General features: G+C 40.3%; 1 protein-coding gene and 1 long non-coding RNA gene across 2 annotated transcripts in view; one reads left to right on the forward strand and one right to left on the reverse strand.

Moving 5' to 3' along the window:
- Window positions 1–203: 203 nt before the first annotated feature.
- APCS (amyloid P component, serum) lies at window positions 204–1228 on the reverse strand. Its single transcript, XM_006168852.3, has 2 exons — window positions 1082–1228; window positions 204–969 (listed from the first exon to the last, which is right to left on the reverse strand). The coding sequence occupies exons 1-2, from the start codon at window positions 1143–1145 to the stop codon at window positions 362–364; spliced, it is 672 nt and encodes a 223-aa protein (XP_006168914.1). The 5' UTR covers window positions 1146–1228; the 3' UTR covers window positions 204–361.
- A 152-nt stretch (window positions 1229–1380) lies between these two features.
- Window positions 1381–20707, forward strand: part of LOC114006214 (uncharacterized) — a 120338-nt gene continuing 101011 nt past the window's right edge. Inside the window, exon 1 of the long non-coding RNA XR_003547968.1 lies at window positions 1381–1484. This is a non-coding gene — a long non-coding RNA (uncharacterized LOC114006214). The remainder of the gene's footprint in view (window positions 1485–20707) is intronic.

A 20707-nucleotide genomic window follows, 5' to 3' on the forward strand; every position in this document is an offset into this window, starting at 1 on the left:
TCAAGTTCATGAAAAGTAGAATTAAAGTATACGTTCACTTTGGTGCAAAACAGTTTGAAATCTATGCACAGTTTTGTGTTTTTTTTTTTTTTTTTGTCCATAATACACATGTCCATGAACTTTTTGAAGATCCCATTCTATAGACGTAAGAGAAAATGTTTGGGACTATACAAAGCATTAAACAGACACAGATAGAGTTAATCTAGGATTAACTCATGAGATGCACTATTTTTCTTTAATTAGACAGAAACGTAGATAGGAAATTTAAAGAGGAAAAAGCTATAAGGTCTAGTATTAAGTTGTTTGGAGCCAATTAAGCATCAGTCATTTCATTTTCAAGTCTCCTTATTGATTCAAGACCTCAGACCCACACTAGGGGCTTAGCGACAACATATCCTTTCACTTCGTGCTTCAGATTCTGCCAGTTCAGGATATTAGGATTAAGAGGGGAGCCCTGATATGCAAATGTGATTTCTTCTGGAGACAGCACGGAGTCCCACATGTACACATCTGCAATCTCTCCCACAAAGGACTGGCTCCTGTCAAACCCACCTCCGTAGGAATCCTGCTCCTGCCCCAAGATAATCTTGGGGTGTGCTCCCACTGCGTAACCCTGCCTCAGACCCTTTTTCACCAGTGGCTTCCCATTGACCCAAAATTCGGCAATGCCGGAGGAGGACTCCCAACTGGCACAGATGTGGACTGGAGCAGGGAGTGTTTCTGTAACTTTGAAGGTTGTTTTTTCTCTTCCAATGTATAGACTATACTCTCCAACTCTTTCTTTATAAATGAGTAGCTCATTATCCTTGTTCTGAATGCCATAGGAGAAGAGGCTGTAGGCACGAGAGAGGTCACTATATGCTCGCAAACACACAGTGAGATTCTGCAGAGGTTTCTCCAGTTGCGTGATCAAGCTCACATGATCTGTAGAAGATTCTCTAGGGAATACAAACACCTTCCCACTGAGATCTGTGGGATAAAGAAAGAAATATAATGACTTTTACTACAAATGAAGGAAAAATATATTCTATATATATTTTTTCTCACCTCATGTTCCATGACCATCCCCTGACCTTCCTACCTGCTTGAGCAAAAGCTTCTGGGAGGCTGATGAGGACAGAGACCCAGAGCAGCAGCTTGTCCATGTTCTTGGCCTGGGGCTGTCACAGCAGCAGTGGTGACCGGGATAAGCTGGTTGTGTCCCAGCTTACCAGATCACACTCTATAAGACCTCAGGCTTCAAGGCTTATATGCATCTGTGGGTGAGGATGGGGGGTGGACAGCACCAATAATGTGTGAGAGATTTTCAGGCCTGTCTGCTTGTGCCAGCAATCAGAGCTCCTGATGAAGAAGAGGTAGCAAAGCCCTAGGCTAGGAAATCAATGGGAGTTATTTATTAGACGGAATGGTTACCAGAGCTTCAACCTCTGTGACTCAGATTTTGCTGCCAAGAAGAGAGTGGTTGCCGAGCTACGAGGTTCTGGGTAGGTATAGGGCTGAGCAAGCCATATCGGGATGCCACTCTACTCTCCCCATGGTTTGAGGACACTGTGCTTTTCCAGGAGCTCCAGGGCAAAGAAGAGTTTGTGGGCTCTCATGTAATGTGGGAACGAGGTTTTCTTTCCTTTATTTTTAGAATTATTATTATTACTTTTATTTATTGTTTTCATTTGACCACAGAGAGACAGAGATAGAGAGACAGAGAGAGAGAGAGAGAGAGCTGCCAGGTCCTGGATCCAAACCATAGTTGGTCACGTGGGAGTCCAGCACCTCAACCACCATGTCACCTGCCAGTCCTGGTTTTCCTTCCTTATAAACTTTGTGAAATAGTCTTCTGTTTGTAGAATATCCTGGGATTCTGAAAGATCCCTTCATCTTTGGTTAATCCAATGTCAAATAATACAGCCAGGCATTGCTAAGAAGAAAGAGAAGTGTACAGGCTTTATGTTCCCCTGAAGCTTAATATTTACATGCTATGATTACTCTGTTATTTTGTTGTTGTTGTTCTTTCATGTTTCATGGTGGTTTCTCATTCTCAATTTCCGGTTTGTCATTATGACTTAGTTTCCTAGTGTCCTGTTATCTGTAGACATGTGGGTATCTCCTGTTTTCGTATCTTCTTCTTGGAATCATTGGGCATTGAAAATATATCTAAGACATCTCTGGTGACAATTCCACTAATCGATTGCACTCTCATTCACTCACTAATTTCCAGGCACAGCACATAGTGCTGGGAACTCAGTGTTGAATATCCTTTGCTTGAGCTCAGTGACTTCCCTCTACATTCCTTCTGTTACTAGTTAAAGTGGCACACATTCTTAGCCACACTGCCTCCAACATACCAAACTAGTCCCCTGTTCTAGACATGTGTTTGCCTTCTTTCTCACCCATAAGTTCTATGGGATCTTCATTCTCATCCTACAGTCTAGTCTCTTGCATTCTGTCTTCTTGGCTCACCACAGATCTGAACAGAAACTACTACTAAGGATACACTTTCTCTAATAGAAAAAAATGAGAAGTTATTTGTTAATGATAATGTGTAAGACAATGTCTTTGACTTGACTAATATGCACTGTATTCATAGTGGGAAAATCCATCTTGTACAATGTAGAGGTGTACAGTGATTAAATAGAAATTAAAAAATAAATTAAAAAAGAATTCAGTTTCTCTACCATTGTTTAAACTGTCCCTTTGATCTTCATCTCTGGACAGTTTCATTGTCTACTCTTCTGTTCTAAGGTGAATCTCAGGTTATGAAGGCCTGATCTGTCTCGTTGCACAGTAAGGCTTAGTGCTGAAGTTGGGTGTATAGACCCTATTATCTCCTAAATTAAATGCACGTGCTTCAGCATGGAAACCTATATTGTTTCAATCTGGCTTCAGCATGACTGTATAACCTCTTACTCAAATGCTGTTCTCCAGTTAACCACCTCTAATTATTGTTCATAATATAATATAAACCTGACATTCCCACTTCCACTGTCTTCACTGTCTTAAATTTCTCTTTTATCTTTTTCTATTTCTTAAAATCCAAATACAATTCAAAATCAATCTCAAAAATTAGTTGCTTCATGGACTTTCCTGATGTTCCAACTAGACGTTATTTTTTCCTCTTTTGAACTCCCTATAGGGTTAAGAGTGAAGACTTTAAAATGAAATTCCAGTGCTGCGATTTACTAGTGGCTGTCTATTGTGCAAGTTACTAAATCTTTCTGAACCTTAATTTCTTTCTCTTTAAAACAAAGATAAATCTACCTACCTTAGGGTGTTTCATGAGAATAAATGAGATAATATAATATGCATAAAGTGCATAGAACAGAGTCTGGATGGTTATTATCATTTAAAGGCTTTTTGTGGCTATTACCACTGTCCGTTTCATATTACAGATTTTAGTTTATTTATCTCTTATCTTCTCCAGATTGAAGCTTGGTATTAACTCTTACTCATATTTAGGATACCCATTTTATCTAATAATTTTTCTTGAACATGAAAGGAGCCTGTATGTATTTGTAGAATTAAGGAATCTAGATAGGGCAAGGAATTTGTACATGAAACAGTTTAGTAGAAATAAAAAAAAATAGAATACAATTAAGTAATATGGGCAGGTAATGTTGGAAGCAAGAACTGGGATGTGACCTTTATTGAGAACCTAGGGGCCATGCAATTCCCTTGCCCAGATGTTAACTAATGAGTGCCATAAAACTCAGAGAACACAGGGTTCACCAGCTGTTTCTAGGTTTTGTAGTAAATTAATAAATGATCATTCTACCAACAAGAAAAACGTAGTTTAGAGACCTATGTAGTCTTTTTAATGGGAGATGAGCCCATGGAGTGGGCTTAGGCAATGACTGAGCCTAGGGAGACCAGAGATAAGAAGGTGTACTCTGACATTATGGTCGGTATCAGGGTTTCTTTATAAACCCTGCCAGACACGGAAACACTATGTTCAGACACAGTGAAGAGGCAAGTTTGATTGGAAAGTAGGTCTCATAGTAGAATGGGAAAAGGAGGAGGAAAAGTGGAACCAGATTCTGAATTTTTGTTTCCTATTCCGAAATATGATTCTCAGGCCTTGGAAGAGAACTCCTGAAGCCTGAGCTTTAGGAATCATCAAAGTGGAAATTAAGGATTATTTTTATTGCAGAAAGGAAGGCTCTGATGCCAGATATGAGAAATAAATCCAGAGTCTTCATAACTGGTTGGAGTTCTCAAGACGAACCAATCCCCACTGCTGCTGAGATTCTCCGGTGCCTTCCTGTCAGTGAGAGTTAGGTAGAAGTAGTGGTTCCTGTGTTGGTGACTGGAAGAGTTGAGGTTGGTCAAGGAAAGATGACAGTGTGTTGAGAAGAAACAGAGCTACCTGTGTGCCCCAAGTAGAGCTGTCCTGTTTTTGTTTCTGGTTTTCAGTTGACATTCAATAAAGTATGCCTCACAGAAGACAGGGGAAGAAGGAACTGGATGTCAGTGACAGGAAGAGGGTAAGATGGTCTGACTCAGAGATGCAAAAAGGCCGAGGTGTGAGATATAGCTGAAGATTAACTGAGGGATTTAAGAATACCTCCCAAGGCTTTGGATGTTTATAGAGGGCATGAAGTCGTGATAATCAGTAGAAAACACTGCATAGGGAGAAATTGAAATAGACCACATAGTAGAACATGGGGGGAAATTAGAACAAAAAAAAATATGTAGAATAAATAAGGCACCGAATTAAATTTTACTTCAATTTTTTAATTGTATTTAATCAATTTTTTAAAAAGTTTGATTATTTATTTATTTATTTAAAAAGTTTATTTATTGATTTATTTCATGAGCATGAACTTATGTACATAAAAAAGAGAGGGCTGGGGCCAGCAGATGGCATAGTGGTTAAGGCATCATGCCGAAAGCCGTGCTCCAGCCGGGGTGGGTGCACAGGAAGGTGACACGGGTGAACAAAATCAAGCCAAGACCTCAATGCCCCTTAGCATGTTCTCAGCCGGCTACAGCCAGAGTAAACTCAAGACTGCAGCCCTGATGGCCAGGAGTCATGCGTATTTATTATAGAAGGAGTTTTACAGGAGCAGGATGGGTGAGGAGAAGTGAAAGATTTTACTCCAAAAGGTAAAGCATTCAAAATATAGGAACAATAACCATAAAACATGACGTCTGTTTTGTCTAGGTATAAACAGTCATAATTCTTAGAACAAGGAAGTCCATTTTTCGGGTGCATTCTCTTCTTAGATCTTGATTACCGGGGAGGGTCTTTGGATGAGAGGGTTCCCAGGAATCTTAATAACCTCAGTCCTAGGCCAGCTTGATAACTTCAGTCCCAGATCGACTTGAAAACTTGAACTCCAGGTCAGCTTTGAGAACTTCAGCCTCAGGCTAGGGTGGCAGCAAATTGCTGGTTACAAGGGCCTAGAAATAAATCCTGTCTGGTTTAGTAAAGACAAGGTTAGTATATACTAAAGTGTTCCCTTGTCCTGAGATTAAAGGTGGCTCATGGTCTTCGGGGTAACAGCACCTCATGGATGAGTCCCTGAGCCCCTCCCAGCTACTGAGATTGTTTCGCCAATTTAGTAGCTTTAACCTAAACCTTCCTAGTGCTTATCGATGTAATCCCCAGTAGGACAAGTGAATGTAGCATTCTTTATTGACATTTTCCAGGAGGGTGGGGGTGAGTCTAATGGGAGTAATTCCCATTTGCAGCCGCCACCTTAGTGGTTCTGCATTCCTTCAGGTTTATTGTAAAAGTTATAATAATGCAGGGGGTGCCTTTATGGGGTACCGGGGTACGGCAATAAGGCCCATGGCAGAGAAATTGAGTGCAGGCCAGTACAGCAACACAATGGAGGATTAGAACCCATAAAACTGTTGACCTTGCAAACAGTTCTCCTCAGCTGAGTCCTTGCTCTTAGGCATGAGGGGCAGTTCTTTCATACTCAGGTTGTGTTAACTGCATGGTCCCAGCAGCATCGGACTCCCATATGGCAGACCACAGTTCGTGTCCCAAACCTAGAGGCCTGAAACTCACACTGGGAGTGTATGTGTGCATGCCCAGAATCCCAGGAAGAGAATGAAAGAGAAGGGATGGCAGTGTGGCCATCCCCTCCACCCCCACCACCAGGTTTGGTTTCTCACTTTCCTTTTCACTGTCTTTCTCTCTTTCTGTCTCTTGCAAGTGCACATGCTCTATGACAAAAACTGTAGAAAATATAAAGAAAGAAAGAGAAAGAAAGAAAGAAAGAAGAAAGAAAGAAAGAAAGAAAGAAAGAAAGAAAGAAAGAAAGAAAGAAAGAGGCACCCCAGACAGAGTCTTCATGTTACAACCCATTTCCAGCCTCAGTCAGCCTGGATTACGGGTACACACACACCACTGGGGTGAACAGGGCGACTTTGGGACATGGTCTGGGACCTTCCTATGTGACTTAAGCATTGCAGAGTGTTGGTTACTGCTATGACACGTGATTTAGAAAAATACGATGCTATTTGTGCAGCTAGGACAATTGAGAGGGAGTTCATTTGGAGGAGGTGCAGGGTAGGTGATAAGTTTGATTCTCAAAATGATATATCTGAAATGATAGCATGACCTATACGTAAAAAAGGTCAGTGAAGAATCTGATATATGTGACTGTCACTTGGGATTAGAAATATGGGTTTCAGGGGAACCAACATGTAAGTGATGATGAAACGAAAATAAATTATCTATTTCAGTGGGAGAGACGTGATAAAAGGCCAGGGAGCTGGCAGCTGATCTGAAGAAACAGTTGCATTTAGGGGGCTGGAGGCAAAGAAAAGTCAGGGAAAAGGATGAGGAGGGGGGGAAATCATATTTAATAGAGAGAAAGGTAGTCTATGTGGTGTCATGGAAACTGGGTTAGCGGAAGTTTCCAGCAAGTAGTGTCCAGTGGTATTAAATGCATCCAAAAGATGTAAGTAGAAAGTTTGCTGGATTTAGCAATAAAAACTTCACTGTGACCTTTGCAAGAGCAATTTTCATAAAGTGAGCATGGCAGAAGCCAAATTTCAGGGGATGATGGAAGGAGAAAGAGGAAGGAAGTCTCTTTCTTGAGGTACAGTGATTATGACAAAGAACAACAGGAGAAAAGCAAGATTCTCCACAGGACATTGAGGATGCAATGTATATTCTCCACAGAGATTCTAGATTGTCTCTTCTTGACAGAGTAGCTATCATATCTATTTCCCACTTCATAACATTCCTTACAACAACAGAGAGAAATCAGTGCTCACCTGAGATCATGACTGACCTTTTTACCGAAAGAGCTCTTCAGACTCTAAATGCCAGGCTCCGGGGCTGCGGGATGACTCCTCTCTCTCTTTCCAAATTATGGCATCTTTACAAATTATCCTGTCACTTTCAGGTCCTGTTGATATATAGAAGTCTTTCCTCGACATCAGTGTGTTAATTTCAGGGTGCATTTATGAAAGAATATCCTTGCTAAGTTGGTTATCTTCTACTTTTGGTTTGAGTAAGACATTTACACCATGTTACCTCACTGAAATCTCACTTCCAAATTCAGAATTCTACTGAAACCACCCTCTAGAATGTCAGAATACCTATTACTCAGTTCTTACCCTTCTCTACAGGCCTACACTATCACACTTCTTTTTGGACCACTCAATTTCATAGTTTTTTTAGAATTTAGCTTTCATTGCTGAGATGGACTTTTCCCCTTCTTTTTATTAATATAAATTTTTTTATGATGGGCTGGCCTTATAGCCTAGTGGTTAAGGGAGCTGGATCCCACAAAGATCCTGGCCCCAGGGATTTAAAAAACATGCTGGGTGCACATGCGTGCATGCCCCAAATCCCCAAACAGATGGAGAAATGGAAGAGAAAGATTAGTGGCATGACCACATTCCATTGTGGGTTGCTTTCTGTTTTCTTGTCTGTCTCTCTCTCTCTGGTGAGTACATATGCTCTGTGGCAATTAAAAATAATTTAAATAAAATTTGCCATTTGTTGGAACCCATTGGCTGCAACCATTTTCTTGATATTCATGATCCCTTCATGACACCAGCATCTGGGAGAGGAGATGTGCCAAGGAAAACAAGTATGATGCCAGGGAGTTGGCATAGCTCTGTATCTTGGAGAGGAGAGTTCTCTTCTCTATGTAGAGGCTTATATTTACCAGTGTGCAGTGATACGGCATACAGGCACTGAAGAAGCAGGGGCAGACGTCTCATGTGTGCATTGAGGAGGTCTTGACCAACCTTTCTTGCTCCTCTCCTGCTTTATTATATGTCTTTATCCATGTCATGCTTCTGCCCATGACCAAGAGTTTGTGTTGGAACAAGAATTTCTCCATGTTGACTTGTTTAATTAATAGCCCTAAAACTTCAGAATACAGAGAAAGAAACTCAGAGAAGTTGCAGAGGTCATCTTGCAGGTGTTTCCAGCTTCTGTAAGTGTTGTCATCTGTATCTTAATGTCCGCAGGGAATGTCAGCATTGTGGCCCTCACCCACATGCACCATGTGCTTTTTCCTGAGCATGCTGGGTAATCCAGAGCCCATACACATTGATCACTAGGCCTCTGTGTGCTCTAGAGTCACAACTCAGAACCAGATAGTCTTCTTAGTCTTGTCATCTTGACCTCCATCAACTTCTGTGTCATTGCCTGGAAAGTTCTGAGACACACAGTCCTTGTATAAAAAAGATGTGTGTAGGCTGGTCCAATAGTGTAGTAATTAAGGACAATGTATGATGATCTGGATCCCACATGGCTGACTGGTTTGAATCCTGGCTTGGAAACTTGAAAAACATTCTGACCGCATGTGTGTGAATGCCCCAAATCCTGAAGAAATGAGAAATGGAGGAAAATGATTGTGAAGTGACCATATCCTGTTAGGGGATGTTTTATCTTTCTCTTCTTTTGTTCTCTTCTGGTGAGTACTCATGGCCTCTGGCAAGGAAAAAGAAAATTATACTTTGTGTCCACTTGGCATGTGGAGCCTTTGCATTGGCTTGGTCCTTGCAGTTATCTGATGATATCTGTGCTCCATTTGCACTTCTGTGACACTGTAGTGGCCCACTTCTTCTGGGACATCCTTCCTGTCATCAGACTCCTGCACTGCCAATAGTATCCATAAAGTAAACACTTTTTTATTCACCACACACATTTCCAGCTTTTCATGGGCTTGGTTTGTATCTGCTATGTCAATATCTCATCATCCTGCCATTTCTGGAGAATTTTTCACCTGTGCCTCCCATTTCATCATGGTCATTGTCTAGTATGGCTGTGTCCCCATTGCCTAACCTAAGCCCGAGCTGATCAAGTCAATGGAAAATAGGCCTTCTATCAGAGACCTGCATCATCACCACTGCATTGCTAGACCCTGTTTACAGTCTGAGGTGTCCAGAGTCCAAGGATATTGTGTACAGAGCTGTGGACAGAAGCATTTCTCAACAGATTGACTTATTTCATCAGGAGACCTTTAGTCCAGAGCAATGTTTTTTTCTGCTCAGAAACATTTTCAATCCCACAAATAGACCAAGTAGAAAGCTTTCTTGTGAATTGCTTCAAACATTCAGACTATTCTTCTACTTAAGCTCTGGAAAGAAGATAGAAGCTAGGATTTCTGCTCAGAGTGCACGTTACTGCAGACGCCGGCAGCCCTCCACGACCCCTTTGATTACTTATTCTTGTGCGTGATTGAAAACCCTCCTGGCTCCCACTTCACCTGGTCATTTTGTGCTTGACTTTTGTCTTTGAGTGGAACAGACCTAGTGCTGATGAAGGCAGCAATGGCTTCAGTTAAAGAATCCCAGGGACCACCTGAAACTTTGCCCAGTTCCATGATTTCAATTATATAACCCTTGACAGGTATTTCACAAAGTCTTTTTTTTTTTTGCCATTTGCTGATTGAAAAATAAACAGTTTCAGCAAAGAGAGGCACTTCTTTCCATGAACCCATCCTTATTGGCCACTTACACTGCATGTATTTAGTTGAAGCACCCTTTACTTCTGTAGGAGAAAGCACAATTTTGGGGGACCAAGTGGTGGTGCAGTAGTAATGCGGCTGGATGCACATCACAAAGGTCTTTGGTTTGGGTCTTAGGAATTCCCTGTGAATGATGAGTAGGTATGTGCCTTTACACCAGGACAGCTGAGGTTGGGGGTGGGTCCTGGCATGGAGACCCTGTTGGGGGTGCCTGTCTCTCAGTCTCTCTTTCTTTGACTTTTCTCTTTCTATTATGGAAGAAATAAATAAACTTTTAACAAAAAATCTCTCTCTGTTTTCTTCTCTTCTCCTCTCCTCTCCTCTCCTCTCCTCTCCTCTCCTCTCCTCTCCTCTCCTCTTCTCTTCTCTTCTCTGGCACATGCACTTGCCAGAGAGAGACAGAGAGACACAGAGAGAAAGAGGGAAAATGAGAAAGCATTCCCCAGGAGGGAGGACCACAACACAACTCTTCTCCATCTTCTCTTGGGGTTTTTGGCACACTTGCTCATGCTCCCAGCTTGTTTTTTTCAAGCCACCAGGTCAGGTATTTGAACAGTGCAATTGACCACAATTGTGGGATTCAGCCATCTTAACCACCACACCATGGGCTGGCCCAAAAAAGAGATAATTTTAAACCATGTTATTGTTTCAGCCCTGGAAGCCAAGCAGAGAGAGAACAGATAAATTACTCTTTTCAAAGAATAATGCCTTCAACTAGATGGTCTCTTCTTAAACATTTATCATCTTATTCCTTGAAAGTTTCTGAGAATCAATTCCATGGTGGCTGCGTGGTAACTGTTTGGGGTGGTGGTGGCTAATTTTGGGCAAATGGTTTTGGTTGCTCTTCTCCAAGTGTGAACTGCAATTTTCAATGAATCAATCACTGAATGCCTATTTTGCCTTCTGCTGGGTGGGTGAGCTGGAGTGTGGTGAGGAACTGAAAGATTATTTTTGTCTTGTGCCTTTTCCTCTTGGAGTTTCGTTCTAAAATACAAGACTCATCTCTGTTAATGTCTTATATATTTTTTCCCTTGAATGGGCAGTTATGTGTGTAATTAAAACTTTTTTTCATGTATATCTACTTGAGGCAGAGCTAGAAGGTACATTGCAAAAGCCTGCGTATAGTGGCATCTACTTTTACATACTTCCGTGTTTGGGGAATAACTGACTCATGCTTATTTTAGCCTCAAAGTCAACTCATTCCATTTTTCTTCTTATGCTTATACCATATTTTTAACTGCAAAACCAGGCCTAAGACACTTTTTAGGTCACCTGTAATTTTCTCTCTCTCCACAATTCTCTGGTGATCCAGGGTCCCAGGCATAGTGAGTATTTTCCAGAATTTCTTTCACTTGGCAGACTGAGCACATGACGAGGTGCTGTCAATGTCTCAATGATAATCAGTACCTGGTGTGTCTTTTGAGACAGTTCTGAAGTTGAGGTCTCTAGATCCCTGAGAGGTTCTTGGACATATTTCAGTGGGTTTGTGAACTCTAAAATAGTGTGCGAAATATTGTGAATGCAGGTGCATGTGTGCCTTCTCACCAGATTTTCAAAGATGTCTCTGATCTACTAAAGGTAAAAATCTATTTCTCTAGAATAAGGTTTTACAAAACCATTTTGTCAAAAATTCACAGTAAGCACTACATTTCATATCATCATCTTGTATGGATGTGTGCATATATGCATATATCGTCATCAAAATTATTATGAAACAATACAAAGGATTTTCTCAGAAAAACCTTGCAATGTTTGAGAAATGACAAGTAATCCTATGAGACTTGAGAGCAATCCTATAAAATCAGAGAGTATGTTTGAAAGGGTTGGGCTCCATGGGTATTGATAATGTTAGGGCTACCTCCATTGTCATCATCAACGCTAACAACTACTGTGTTCTCTTCCATCCTCCCTCACCCAGGCAAGGCTGGCTGTTCCTTCATCTGTTCTTCCACTACTTTGCAACTGTCTCTAACATTTTAGCACTTATGATACCATTATTTTCATTTTTGAAAGTGTGTACTTTGCATCCAATAAAAAATTTAACCATTTTCCACTCAAAATATATATTCTGAGTATTTATAATGTACAGTCACTGTCCCAAACTAGATAGAGCTATACCCTTAAGAAGCTCAGAGTCTCAATAGTGAGTCTAATCTGTAAAAACAATTTAACTGATGGAAGTAATTGTGGAGAGATTAATTTTTTTCTTTATGCCCTTTTTGAAGTTTTAACTTGTATATATATTGCCAATTTGACACCTAAGTTAATAGATATATTGCAAAAAATGTGCAGAAGCTGGAATAGATGCATAACTAGGGAGGTGATGGTGATGTGGCCATTAAGGGAAGGCTTGGCCACTTACACAGGGGGCCTGGGGTGAGCACTCAGTTCTACTTGGGGTAGTCTAGACAGAGGATGAAACTGGAACGTAGACATGTATTCACCTGGGCGTAGCATGGGAAAGAGAATGGCAAGTAAATGGGATAGAACGGTCAGCACAGAAGCTTGGAAGTGCATGGTGTGGGCAGGACACGCAATTCCCAGCACCCATCCCTGCATGCCTGGGACCCAGCATGGGGCCTGATAGTTTGTAAGAGTGGAACACAATTTTAGGCGGATGAACCATTGAACACTTACAAAGTATAAGACCTTGTATTTGTGCTTCTTGGCATTCTATAGCCAGTAGAAGCATCTGGCTGCATTTCATCTGGTTCTCTTGTATTCTCTCTCTCTCTCTCTTTTTTTTTTTTTTCAAGAGGCTTTTTGCTATAGGGCATGTGGACTCACCAGACAGAGAGAGATAGAGAGACAGAAAGCGAGAAATCACTCCCCAGGGGGGATGGCCACGCCACAATCCCTTCTCCTCCATTCTCCTCTTGGGATCTTGGGCATGCACGCACACACGCCCGGCATGAGTTTAAGCCACTGGGTCCAGGACGCGAACCACGGTCAGTCGACTACGTGGGAGTCCAGTGACATAGCCATTACATTAACTGCTGGTCCCCTCTTGTATTCTCTCTTTATCTCAGGGTGGACAAAGAGGGAAAAAAATGCAACGTGCTGAAAAAGCAAAGTCCCATGGGCTCTCTTTTTTTCTTCTCTCAGATCCTTTTGTAGCTGAGATCAAATTCTTCTCCTATTCTTATTTCTCAACCTCTAATGGGACTAATTAGAGAAAAGAGCTGTGGCAAAACCCACAGTAAGTTAAGTGAGATATTAGTTAAGAGTGCAAATGCTCTTGGGAGAAGTCTGGCTGCATTTCATTTGGTTCTCTTGTATTCTCTCTCTCTCTCTCTTTTTTTTTTTTTCAAGAGGCTTTTTGCTATAGGGCATGTGGACTCACCAGACAGAGAGAGATAGAGAGACAGAAAGCGAGAAATCACTCCCCAGGGGGGATGGCCACGCCACAATCCCTTCTCCTCCATTCTCCTCTTGGGATCTTGGGCATGCACGCACACACGCCCGGCATGAGTTTAAGCCACTGGGTCCAGGACGCGAACCACGGTCAGTCGACTACGTGGGAGTCCAGTGACATAGCCATTACATTAACTGCTGGTCCCCTCTTGTATTCTCTCTTTATCTCAGGGTGGACAAAGAGGGAAAAAAATGCAACGTGCTGAAAAAGCAAAGTCCCATGGGCTCTCTTTTTTTCTTCTCTCAGATCCTTTTGTAGCTGAGATCAAATTCTTCTCCTATTCTTATTTCTCAACCTCTAATGGGACTAATTAGAGAAAAGAGCTGTGGCAAAACCCACAGTAAGTTAAGTGAGATATTAGTTAAGAGTGCAAATGCTCTTGGGAGAAGAGAGAGAAAAGATAGCAGAAGACTTGAGCCTGAGGTGAAGGACTGAAAGTCAAGTCCAACAACCAGACTCAAGGTTTTAGAAAAGAAGTCAAAAGTTCAGTCTGCTACTGCTGGTGTATTTGTGTGTGTATATGGTGTGTGTGTGTGTGTGTGTGTGTGTGTGTGTGTAGGAGTGGGGGACTGGGTAGAGCTGGGGAAAATGAGTGAATATTTCTGGCTATAGAATGTGACATACAATATAGGCAGCTCACATTACTTAATAATAATTCCTAAAATTTATCCAATACCAAATCTTTTCTGTGTATTTCCTAACTTGAGATTTGTAGTACTTATTTTTTTTAATTTTTGAATTTACATTTAATCACTGTACATCTTTACAGTACACAACATGGATTTTTCCCAGCATGAATATGGTGCCTATCAGCCTAGTCAAAGATATTACTGTATACATTAACAGATAGCTTTTCATTTTTATGTCTATTTAATGCTTTGTTTTGTTCTGTCTTTCTACCATTACTACTGCTATTGCTGCTGATACTACTATTGGGTCGTTGGAAAAGTCATGAGAACATAGAAAAATACTTCATGACTTTCCACATAACCCAACAGTAGTAAAGTCAACGTAATGAGCCAAACGCTACTCTAAGTTGTTTATGTGTAAGTGACAGAGGAGGCCTGGGAAGCATGGGGCCTCAGACCCATAAGCTAACTATAAATTCCATATCAAGACTGGTGCACACGCGTGCACACACACACACACACACACACACTCCTCAATTATCTATTCTCACAAGATAAGGAATAATATACTATATAAGCGGGTCCAGCAGTTAGCATAATGGCTATGTCGCTGGACTCCCACGTAGTCGACTGTGGTTCAAATCCCGGACCTGGTGGTTTAAACTCATGCCGGGCGTGTGTATGTGCGTGCCCAAGATCCTGAGAGGAGAATGGAGGAGAAGGGATTGTGGCGTGGCCATTCCCCCTTGGGGAGTGATTTTTCCCTTTCTGCTTCTCTGTCTCTCTCTGTCTGTCTGGCGAGCGCGCACGCCCTATAGCAAAAACCTCTTCAAAAAAAAGAAAAAAATATATATATACTATATAAGCAAGTTTCCAGATAAGAGCATGTCCTTTCTGGACCAAAACACATTTCAGTTCCAACATTATTAACACACATATTTTAAGGACACCATCCTCTTTGCTTTTGTAAGCAAAGTATCCACAGGCAGCAGTGTCCTCAGATGTTTAGAGGCCTTGGGGTGTGGGTGTGGGGCATTAGTGTCTGCAGGAATTTCTGAGGTGAATGGGAGGTATTGGTTTTGTATTGAATTATTTACAGACTGTAGATAACTTTTTTTTTTAATGGGGACAGGTAGGAGAGAGATTTTTAGTTCTTTTTTTAAATTTTTTTTAAATTTTTTTTATTTTTTGACAGTGTCTTGCACATTGTGATCCTCCTGCCCCAGCCTCCCAGCAAGCTGGGACTACAGATGTTTGCCACCATGCCTGGTTTGTTTAGTTTGGACTTGGAATGAAACCTGGATTTGGTTCTCAGCCTCAGGCTTGCCCTTTCACTTGTGCTGCCACAGCTGGGCCTGGGCCTGCAAATATAGTTTTTGGTGGTTAAAAAAAAAAAAAAAAGAAAACTTAACTGAGGTAGAATTTATACACACACACACACACACAAATCACTACTTGGGTGCAAAATACAGTGGATTTTATAGAGTTGTGTCCCATTGCCAGAATCTGATTTTTTTAACATTTTTACTACTCTAAAAAGAAGCTCTGTACCTTGTGGGGGTTGTTGCTCATTCCCTGAACCCCCAACACTAGGCAGCCACTGTTCTACTTCCTGTTTCTATAGATTTGCCTTTTCTGGACCTTTCCTAAAAGTGGAATTATATGATATGTGGTCTTCCATGTGGCTTCTTTCACTTTGTTTAGTGTTTTTAAGGTTCATTCCATGTTGTGGCACATGTCATACATCATGGCATAACCCTTTTTAGGGTTAAATAATATTCCATGATGTGAATATATCACGTTTCTTGATAGTTGTTAAACCAAACTTGCATTCCTGGCATAATTCCCAACGGCCATGGTATTTAATCATTTTTAAATCATGCTGGATTTCAGTTTGTTAGTATTTTGTTGAAGCGTTTTGCATCTATATTCAGAAGAGGTATTGGTCTGAGCTCTATCTTCTTCTGATGTCTTTGGTTTGATATCAAGGCAATACGGACCTCACAGAATGAGATAGGTACACTATTTCAAAGAACACAAGAGGTTATTTGTCCCTTTCACCCAGGTTTTCTTAATTGCTATACTTATGTAATTATAGTACAGTATAAAAACCAAGAATCGGGCATGGGTACTGTCTGCGTATGTGTGTGCTTCTATGTTGTTTCATAATGAGCAGATCCACATAACCATGACTGGAGTCGCCTTGTCATCCCCATTCATAATGTGCCTTTAATAGTTAAATATTACTGGGACCAGTGGATAGCATAATGGTTACATTGCTGAATTCCCATGTATTCAACTGCAGTTCAAGTCCTGGACCTGGTGGCTTCCCACTCACTCTGGGCATGTGTGGATGTGTGCCTAAAATCTCAAGAGGAGAATGGAGGAAAGGGATTGCGGTGTGGCCATCCCTGCTGGGGGATGATTTCTGTCTCTCTGTGTCTTTCTGGTGAGCACACATATTCTATAGCAAAAGTCTCTCAAAAAAAGATGAATTATTACCATATAAGACTGTTGTGATTTTTGCCTTAAATGTCAAAAAAAAAATGAAACTCAAGAAGAGAAAGAAAGTCTGCTATATTCATCTTTTTTTTTTAATTTTTAAATTTTTTTTTTATGTTTTTGCCAGAGAACGTGTGTTCTGGCTAGAGAGAGCAAGTAAGAGGGAAAGTGGGAAATCACACCCCGGGGGGAATGGGTACACCACAATCTCTTCTCCTCTTGAGATGCTGGGCACACCTACACACTCACTCACATGATTTTCAAGCTACCGTGTCCAGGACTCAAATTGTAGTTTGCTATGTGGGAGTCCAGTGCCTTAACCACCATGCCAGCTGCTGGCCCCTTCTCATATGTTTTTATTTATTGTGTTTTCTTCCTTTCTGACATTCCAAGAACTCTTATTTTCTTTCAATGTTAAGAACTTCTTTAGCCAGTCTTTTAGAATGGTGACAAAAATCTCTTAGTTTTCTTTCCTTGGAATATATCTTTCATTTCTGATGTCTATTTTAACTAGATATAGAATTTTGATTGATAGTTTATTTATTTTCATACTCAAAATATTGTGCAACTTTGTCCTTTTCTCCACAGTTTCTGAGGAGAGATTCACTGTCATTCAAATTATTTTTACCATTACTCTTATAGCTGCTTTCAGCTGTTTGTTTCAATAATTTGTTTTCAAAGCTTCCACTATGATATGTTCTAGTGCGATATTTCTTAGTTTATTCCGTTTATTTGCTCAGATTCTAGAGTCTGTAGATTTATGTGTTTGATAAATTTGGGCAACTTTTGACCAAAACACAGTGTCATGTATCTACTGTTACAGTATTATACAGAATAGACCACTTTAAACTTATCTTGTGCTTCACCTATTCATTTCTCCCTCATCTTGCCCTTAGCAAACACTGATCTTTTTATTGTCTCCATAGTTCTGCCTTTCCAGAATGTTACATAGTTAGAATCAAACAGTGTGTAGTTACTTCAGAATGGCTTCTTTCACTTAGCAATATGGATACAAATTTTCTTCATGTATTTTTATGGCTTTATAGCTTTTTGATTTTTACTGCTAAATAATAGTCCATTGTATGGATATACCACAGTTTGTTTATTCATCATTCATCTGTTGAAGGAGTTTTGGTTGCTCCTAGCTTTTGGTAATTATAAATAGAGTTTCTATAAAGATTTGTATGTGAATTTTTGTATGGCTGAAAGTTAACAATTCATTTGGGTAAATTCCTCAGCATATGACTGCTGAGCTGTGTGGTAAGACTGTTTTACAATAAGCTACCAAAATGTGTTCAAAAGAGGCTGTTCCATTTTGCACCCTACCTGCCATGACTGAGACCATTCTTGTTGGCCACAAGCTCTCCAGGTATTGGTATCGTCCAGTTTGGGGATTCCAGCTTAATATTTTTTAAATTCTTTGCCAGAGGGCATGCGCACTCCTGGGGGGAGGAAGACAAAGTGAGAAAGCACTTCCCATGGGAAATGGTCACATTGTGATCCTTTCTTCTCCATTTCTCCCTCTTTTTTGAGATTTTGGATGTGCACATGCATGCACATACACACACACCCACACACACACACACACACACACACACACACACACACTCCCAGCATGTTTTCCATGAACTGGGACTAGAACTACACATTTGGTCATATGGGATCCAGCCACCTTAACTACCACACCACCAGCTAGCCCTGCTCTCTCTATTTCTATGCCATCAATTCATTCAGTTTCTCACATTTGATAGATGTTAAGTGGGAACATAAAACAGTTGTTTTTTATAGACTTGCTTACTTCATTTAACATTATATCTTCCAGGTTTTTCCAATTTGTGCCAAGTGACAGAATATTGTTTGTTTGTTTTCTGATAGCTGAGTAGTATTGCATTGTGTATATGTGCCACATTTTCTTAATCCATTCATCAATTTTTGGACACTCAGGTTTCCATGTGAACAATTTATTCCATTATCCACAGTTGGACACTCAGGTTGATTCCATGTGAACAATTTATTCCATTATCCACAATGCTGGAATTAACATGAATCTGCAAATGTCTTTCTGATAATGATTTCCCATTCTTTGGGTAAATATTCAATAATGGGGCTACTATGTCATAAAGTAGTTCTATTGTTAGGTTTTTGAGGAAGCTCCATACTGTTTCCTCATTGGCTGTGGTAATTTACATTCCACCTGTAGTGCATATAGCTTCCCTTTCTTTTGCAATGTCATCAGTTATTCTTTGTTCTCTTAATAATAACTGTTCTGACTGGGGTTAGTTTATACTTCAACTGTGGTTTTGATTTGTATTTCCCTTATCATAATAGCCAAAAGCATGGTACTGTTACAAAAACAGATGCGTAAACCAATGGAACAGAATAGAGAATCCAGAAATAAATCCAACAACATGTAGCCAATTGATTTTTGATAAATGTCCTAAGACAATCACATGGAGAAAAGATCACCTTTTCAATAAATGATGCTGAGAAAAAGGGATATCCTCCTGAAAAAGAATGAAACTATCTCTTGCCATTTATACAAATCAACTGAAATGGAATTAAAGATTTAAATGTAGAGTCCAAAACAATAAAACTGCTTAAGGAACGCCTAGAGAAAACACTTCAAGATATCAGAATAGGAAAATATTTCTCTTTTGAAAGTTTCGTATAGGGTGAGTGCATTCACTGGAGAGAGACAGAGAAGGAAAGAGAAAGAAAAAGCGAGAAAGTGTCCTTAATGGGAGATGGCCATACCATAATCCCTTTTCTCCCATTCTACTCTGGGCATTTTGAGCATGCACACACACATGCCCAGCATGTTTCTCAAGCTGCTGGGTGCAGGACTCAAACTGCAGAGGTGGCCATGTAGAATCTGACTGCCTTCACCACCATACTACCAGCTGGCCTGGCTATTATTTCTCAAATAAGCACCCTTGAATGTTTTCAAAAATGTTTTCTGCATCTATTGATATGATCATAAGATTTTTCTTCTTTTGTCTGCTTATGTGTTAGATTGTATTTATTTATTTATTTATTTATTTATTTATTTATATAGATTTTTGCTATTGAGCGTGTGCGCTTGCTGGACAGAGAAGGACAGAGAGACAGAAAGCACGACATCACCTCTCCAGTGGGGCTGGCCACACAGAAACCCTTATCTTCTGTTTTCCTCTTGGGGTTTTGGGCATGCACACACATGCACCTAGAGTGAGTTATAAGCTGATGGATCTGTGACTCAAACCTCAGTCAACTAGATGGAAGTCCAGCAACATAACTATTATGCCACTGCTGATCCTGCATTCATTGATTTTTGAATGTTGAACCAGTTGTGCATACTTGCAATAAATCTCACTTGGTCATAGTGTATAATTATTTTTATACATTGCTGAGCTTGATTACTGATATTTTGTTAAAGATTATGAATCTATGTGTGAAAGACATTGTTCTACATGTTTTCTTTCTTATAACAACTTTATACAGTTTGGGTATTAGGATAATGCTGGTGTCCCCACATGAATAGGGAATGTTCTTCCTGCTTCTATTTTCTGGATGAGGTTGTAAAAAATTGGTATAATTTCTTTCTTAAAACATTTTTTAAAGAGAGATTTTTGCTATAGGGTACATATGCTCACCAGAGAAACAGAAAGTGAGAAATCACTCCCCAAGGGTAGATAGCCACTCTGCAATCCCTTCTCATCCATTCTCCTTTTCAGGTTATGGACACACATGCACATGCACCCAGTGTGAGTTTTAGTATTATTATTATTTTTAAATTATTTTATTTTATTTTATTTTTCAGCACTTCTTTTTTCTTTTTTCTTTTAATATTCAACCACTCCATATCGTTACAAAATGCCAAATACCTTTTCCCATTCTGAATACACTGTATAGTGCTTAAGTCCAAGATATCACCATACATATCATCAACCACAGATAATTTTTCATTTCTGCGTTCCTTAAATGTTTTGCTTCTTTCTTTTCCCCCTTGATTCCTTCCCTCTCACTCTCCTCTATTTCCCACATTCATCCCACATTGTCTCTAATATCCACAGTTTCTCTTCATGCCTTTTTGCCTTCCAGTCTTTCAGTTTCTGCCACAGATTGCAGACATTTGTTGTATATTGAGAGGGGACATACGATGAATTCTCTTTCCCAGTCTGGCTTGCTTAGTTTAGCAGCAAATCTTTCATATTCACCCACTTCCTATCAAATGCCAG

The sequence above is a fragment of the Tupaia chinensis genome, unplaced genomic scaffold (assembly GCF_000334495.1).
Source record: "Tupaia chinensis unplaced genomic scaffold, TupChi_1.0 Scaffold146187_1, whole genome shotgun sequence".
Lineage (NCBI taxonomy): Eukaryota > Metazoa > Chordata > Mammalia > Scandentia > Tupaiidae > Tupaia > Tupaia belangeri.